The sequence below is a fragment of the Antechinus flavipes genome, chromosome 6 (genome assembly GCF_016432865.1).
Source record: "Antechinus flavipes isolate AdamAnt ecotype Samford, QLD, Australia chromosome 6, AdamAnt_v2, whole genome shotgun sequence".
Lineage (NCBI taxonomy): Eukaryota > Metazoa > Chordata > Mammalia > Dasyuromorphia > Dasyuridae > Antechinus > Antechinus flavipes.
This window is the reverse complement of record NC_067403.1, coordinates 246,520,044-246,526,620: the sequence shown is the minus strand read 5'-3', so window position 1 is coordinate 246,526,620 and position 6,577 is coordinate 246,520,044. Positions and strand designations below refer to the sequence as shown.

Genomic DNA, 6,577 nt, shown 5'->3' with positions numbered 1-6,577 from the left:
TAGGACTAGATTTTCCTAATAAAGATAATTCAAGGGAAGGCTCTTTTTACTTTGTTGAAGTTGGTATTATTGATCCAGACAGACACAAACATATTAATTCCTTTTCTTTGAAGAGTAGAGATTCTTCAGAGAGGGAGTATGCATCTCTTAGGGCTGAAGAGAAGTTGTCAATTTTCAATTTCCTTCCTGAAAGAAGAAATTTCCTGTGACTGTCAGGGATGAAATCTGGTCAAAATGCAGAATCATCTACATGGGTCTTAACAGCTCCTTCTATGTCATCCTCCCCACCCCCCATCCCATTTCCTATAATAGAATAGCATAAGCCCATAAAGCAATTTATACTGAAATGCTACTAGTTGATCTTTATATCTTGTCTTTATATAGTGCTAAAATGTTTACCAGATCATTTTACTTCCAGATCCCCTCCTCATAACAACCTCATAGGACAGATAATAGAAATATCTATGTTTCTTTTGTATAGATAAGGGAACTAAGGCTAACTGAAATTCCAAAAACAACTTATTGATATGTTTTGTTTTTAAAGGCACAGACTTTTCCCTATATTTTTCTTTTTCTTTTCACCCATCACATTGTGTCAGAAAGTTCTATGTTATAGACTTCACCCATAGTCCTCCATTTCTAATACATTCAATCATCTAGCTCCATCTCCAACTCAAGCATAATTGCCTTCTATAGGAAGATTTTCCATACTTTTCCTATTACAAATTTTATTTTGTCATTACAATTTTTTTTTTTTTGGAAATTACAAATTTTAGTACCACCCTGGATTAAGTGATTTTGAATTAATTTTGTTCATAATTTTATATGTACTGGAATATAAATTTTTGTGCACCATACTTTTTAGCCCCAACATTCAGTACAATGTCAATTCTTAATAAATCTTAATAAATCGATTTTATTGATCGATTGATCAGTTCTCTAAAACCAATATTCAACACTGCACTGAGTTTTCTGGCCTTTCAGTAAAGTTTTCATGTATGTTATTGGGCTTATTATTTTTCCTGATTATGGTTTCTTTGCTTTGCCCCAATTCATATAAGATTTCCTGGTTGTTTTTTTTTTTTTTTCATGCCATTCTTTTTCAATCACGCACACCATAGCTTGTTCATCCAGTCCCTAAACAATTGGGCTGTTAAATAACTTTGTCATGACGCTGTAGTCAATAAGTACAAATTCTTGGACTTGACCCAGATTTTTTGACTCTAAAACTAGATATCTTTCTGCAATTTTATAATGGCAGTTCTGCTCATACTAGACATCTGAGAAGTGTTTTTTTTTTAAACAAAATGAGAAGGTTTGAGAGCTCTCAGTCAAGATTCTTGAAATATTTACTCCATGAAATATTTATTAAGAGCTTGAAATGATGAAAATATTGTTCTAGGGAAGTAAAAGTAAATAATTATGAGTAAAATCATCACTCAACAAGAATGTAATCTATATCAGGACTTATAAGATGGATATACACTGAAGAAGACATTAAGTCCTCCTCCTCCTTCTTTATTCTTCTTCTTTTCTCATTCTGATATCAGTGATCTGTCTACTATACCATCTTTATTTTTAATAATTATATCCCAGGCATTTTGCATATTGCATGGAATCTTCTTTTACTGTTTTAAGTTATCTTAAAAATTCCAACTTGACCTAAGTTTAAGACAGTGGGAACTTAAGCTACTCCTCCATCCACACCACTGAGTTGATGACTTTCTTTTCCTAAGGATGCAGTCAGTCCTAGAACTGAAGACAAGCTTAATATCAATAGTAAATTTCCATTCTTTTTAAGGTATAATTAAAAAAAGGAAAATAGAAAGAAAAATAAGAGAATCTCAAAAGAGAGTCATAAAAAGGAACATAGAACTCTGGGACTTCCAGGTCATTTTAGAATCTGTGATCTTCCTACTACCCTTCACTGCCCATTGCTCACCCTATTCCTTTTACATTCTAGGAAAATCTTGCTCTTTGTCTGACATAAGATTAGGATTTTAGGATTTTTCTATTATTGGGTACCTCTAACTACCCTAGTGGAAGGAAATAGTAACAAGGATGACTGGGGAAAAGAGAGCACTATTCCATACATACATAGAAATACTACTATATACCTTCCCAGTTCAACTGAACTCTTCACCTGAAACATCTATGAAATCTTTATCAAAAAAAGTTAGAAATGGGAAAAAAAGAACAAAAATCAAAGCATATAAGGTTACTTTATGACCTAAAACAGCTTATATTAGTAACTGATTTATTCAGTTAATGTCCTATAAATATTAATTAAGTTTCAGCAGATTAAAAAAAAATATTCTACTTGGTCATGGGTGTACAAAGAAAGAATGAATTGGGTTTCTTAAAGGTTCTCAATCTGGAGAAGTTTGCTTGGTAATAATGGGGATCCAATTTTCCTATAACTATTTACACAGAGAATAAACCTCCTGTTAACTATCTTTAGGAGGCTAAATTGTTCCCAATGAACAATTATGATTTAAGTTTTATTCTTTAGGATTCTGTGAGGAGACTGAGGGTTTAACCATCATTCTGAAAAGTATTTTATTTTAATAAGTGTAAAGAGACAGTGAGATGACTGACACAAGGACTGATAGAATATTTCCTGTGAGACCTGATTTTAACCTGTCTCTTGTTTAGGAATATAAAGAAAATTCTTGATGCTATTACTACTAAGAAGAAGTAGCATTTATATAATGCCTTAAAATTTGCAAAGTGCTTTATAAATACGATCTCATTTCATCACCACTGCAAATTTTCAAGGAAGATACTATTAGCTCCATTTTATAGATTAGGAAATTGATACAGATTGAGGTTATTAAATAACTTGCACAAGAGCACCTAAACAGTGAGGGTCCATTTTCAAGCTCACATTTAAACTATCCACAGGGCCACCTAGAGGTCAAAAGAGATATTTCATTGGTATCCTGAGAACCAAAATGGAGGGAGCTCTCCATTTCTGAAATTAAGGAAAAATTAGCAATAGTATGGCTTTGCCTTCTCAAAGCATTTTAATTAAAAACAGTTATTTATATTACTATTTTGTTATCTGTTAGTTTCTACATAAATTACACAGATTATAATTTGCTAAAATCATGAAAATTAGGGTGCTTCACACTTTTAAATGCATATATACAAATATATATTGTCTGTGTGTAAGTATATATATTACATATATATATGAAACATATGGAGATAGACAGAAAGAGAAACATATGCAGAGAGAATGAGAAGTGAAAAAAATTGTGGGAAAGAGATTTATTCAGTGTATTTAAATATTATTTAATAAATTACACTTATTTAAACAAAAGTAATTGATTAATGAGAGAGCCTTCAATTTAATAACTAATGAGGAAATAATTAAACATACTTATAAATTGCCTGGGATGAGAATGGATAAGGAAAATGAGTGAGTTATAATTACAGAAGGCTACTTTTCCATACAGATGAAAAATGAGTCCTGCAAAATAAAGACTATTGCATATTGCATGGAATCTTCTTTTACTGTTTTAAGTTATCTTAAAAATTCCAACTTGACACAAAAATGAGCATTCTATATGCAAAGTAAATAATTGATAAAACCATCCTGGTTTCTTAAAACACATATGCCTTATAATTAAAAAAAATCCAACCTATTATTTCATAACTAACTTCTTCATCTGGGATTCCAACCAAATTTTGTTCCCCATTCCCTGGAATACTTTAAAAATAGTCTATTATTTCTCTTTATTTTTCTTTCTTTTTTTTTGGCATCAATGTTATTATTCCCTCTTACTGTCCCCCATGAAAAACAAGAAAAATTCTTATAAAGATAATTTCATGAAGGAGAAAGCACTGACAGTGCTCTTTGAAGGAAGCTAGGGTTTCAAAGAGGCAGAAGAGAGAAGCAGACTCTTCTAGAAAATTTGGTAATAAAAATAGTTTTTCTCTTTCTTTTATCAGATTTTAGCAGATAATGGAAACTAAGAATCAAACTATGGTGACTGAATTCTTTTTTGTGGGATTTACAGAGCATCTCCAGCAACAGGTTCTCCTTTTTCTTATGTTTCTGTTTTTCTATCTCATCACTGCCTTTGGGAACCTGGGAATGATCATTCTGATATGGATAGACTCCCAGCTTCACACCCCCATGTACTTTTTTCTCAGTCATTTATCCTTTGTGGATTTCTGCTCTTCTTCTACTATTGCCCCAAAGATGTTGATTGACTTCTTTATGGAGAAGAAAAGCATCTCTTTTCTGGCCTGCTCAGCCCAGATGTGGTTTTTTGGGCTCTTTGTGGCCACTGAATGTTTCCTTTTGGCTGCAATGGCATATGATCGGTACATGGCAATCTGTAACCCATTGCTCTACACAGTTGTCATGTCCCAGAGTGTCTGTGTACATCTGGTGGTTGGACCTTATGCCATTGGTCTCCTAAGTTCTATGACACATACGGTCTTAACTTTCCACTTGCCCTTCTGTGGTCAGAATGTCATCAACCATTTCTTTTGTGATATCTCACCCTTGCTCTCTCTTGCATGTGCTGATACCCATCTCAATAAATTAATCCTTTTCATCATGGCTGGAGCTGTGGGAGTCTTCAGTGGCCTGACCATTCTTATTTCCTACATTTACATCCTCATGGCCATCCTGAGGATCCGCTCTGCTGAAGGTAGGTCCAAGGCTTTCTCCACTTGCTCCTCACACCTGACTACTGTCAGCATCATGTATGGGACCCTCTTCTTCATCTACGTGAGGCCCAGTGCGAGCTTCTCCCTGGACCTTAACAAAGTGGTATCTGTGTTCTACACAGCAGTGATCCCCATGTTGAATCCCCTTATCTATAGCTTGAGGAACAAGGAGGTGAAAAATGCATTCAGAAGGAATCTGGAAAGGAAAAATTGCCTATGGGCAAATAAGAATGAGATCTATTTATGATATTGTTTGCATGAAGATCCATTTTGTGACTAAGGAGTGAGGAAGCTTATTAAGTGGTAATCAGAATAAAGCAATCCTTTTAGTAGTTGACTCTGCTGTTTTACAGCTGAAGTCTTTTGTTCTTTTGGGTATATACAAACACAAATACATAAACATATAGACATATATACATACATCCATAAACACATACATATATCACACATACACACATCAGGATTTTAAACCCAAAGACTTTCTGAATAGCACTATCTTTAAGTTTATGGGTAGTCCTTTCATCCCAAGCTCTGGAGCCCTTGTTGAGAACAAAAATCACTGTAGAGAAGAAAACTATAATCAACTGATAATCATTTGCCCCTGATGGTTAGATAAACCCAAGAATCAGTTTACCCTAGATCACAGCTCATCTTCCCCACCACCTGTTATAATCATCATCCTGGAAAACAACCTTCCAAGAGATGCAGCCTGTCACTTGTTTTCATGGGTCCTTCAGGAATAGACAAAGACATAGAAAAAATTGTACTTGCCATGAAATTTCTTAAAAATATAAAATAATTCAGCACTAGAAACTTATATGATGGAAATGTAATAGAAATGACATAAAAGTTGTATTGCCAGCTATTTTGCTGTTTATGCTAAGAATTATGGGGCTTTCCCATTGGACTTTGGATGAAATCTTCTATATTTCTTCTCTCTTTTCCCTCTTTCACATCTTCCATTCAAATGTGAGTTCTTTTCGAGTAGAGATATCTTACTTTTCTATTCATATCCCCAGCTTCTAAGCAAGATGTTTTGCATATATTATATGCCTAATAAATATGTATTTCATTCAGATAAGAGCATCAAAAGGTTTGTAACCTGGAGTTCATGAGCTTGCATTTTTCTCTTTTAAAAATACATTTTGATAACTATTTGAATATAATTGGTTTCTTTTGTAATTCTATGTATTTCATTTCATGCTTATAAAAATATTCTGTAATGGAGTTCCATAAGTTTCATCAATCTGCCAAAAGTTCCACAAGGCTAAAAAGGATTAGTTTAAATCTTAGTCTAAGAAGTATATTTAGTAATTTTCAGGCACCAGTCGATATTGCAACAGACATTGTTCATTTTGGGCTAACTAGAAAAAACAAGTTTTAAATCTCCCCTCTCCTCTTCTTATAAATGAAAAAGTCAAGGTCTCGAAAACTGAAATTAGTGGTTTACTCAACAAAATGTAGTCATGATTGTACCAAGGTCTGGCTCTCTATCGTAAGATCTATGGTTCTTTGCAAAATGTTAAGAAATAATCTATTTACTTGAAAATCAAAGACTCATACTCAGTTATAACTGACTCTGCCTAATGTTTTAAAGCTTTCTTTCTAGGGCTTTGAGTTTGTTCCATTACTTTTGAATATTTCTAACATACTCTCTGTTTTTATTTTTTCTGTTGCTTTATTTTCCATTTAGTTCCCTATTTCTTTCATTAAAAAACAAAACAAAACAAAACATTGTTTTAATTTGGCAGTGTCAGAAATCTGCGATGAGAGGTTGATCATTTCAATAATCCAGAAACATTTTGTGTCCTATAGAGAATTCCCAAGCCAGTCACGGTCTCCAACTCACAAAGATAAACTGCTTTGAAAATAGTTTCAACATATAACTGAT

At 33.3% G+C, this 6,577-nt stretch overlaps 1 protein-coding gene across 1 annotated transcript; it reads left to right on the top strand.

Annotated features, from left to right (window-relative positions):
* Nucleotides 1–3,970: 3,970 nt before the first annotated feature.
* LOC127541596 (olfactory receptor 998-like) lies at nt 3,971–4,933 on the top strand. Its single transcript, XM_051966820.1, has one exon. It carries the CDS (start codon nt 3,971–3,973, stop codon nt 4,931–4,933), a length of 963 nt encoding a protein of 320 aa, XP_051822780.1.
* The last annotated feature ends 1,644 nt before the right edge of the window (nt 4,934–6,577 follow it).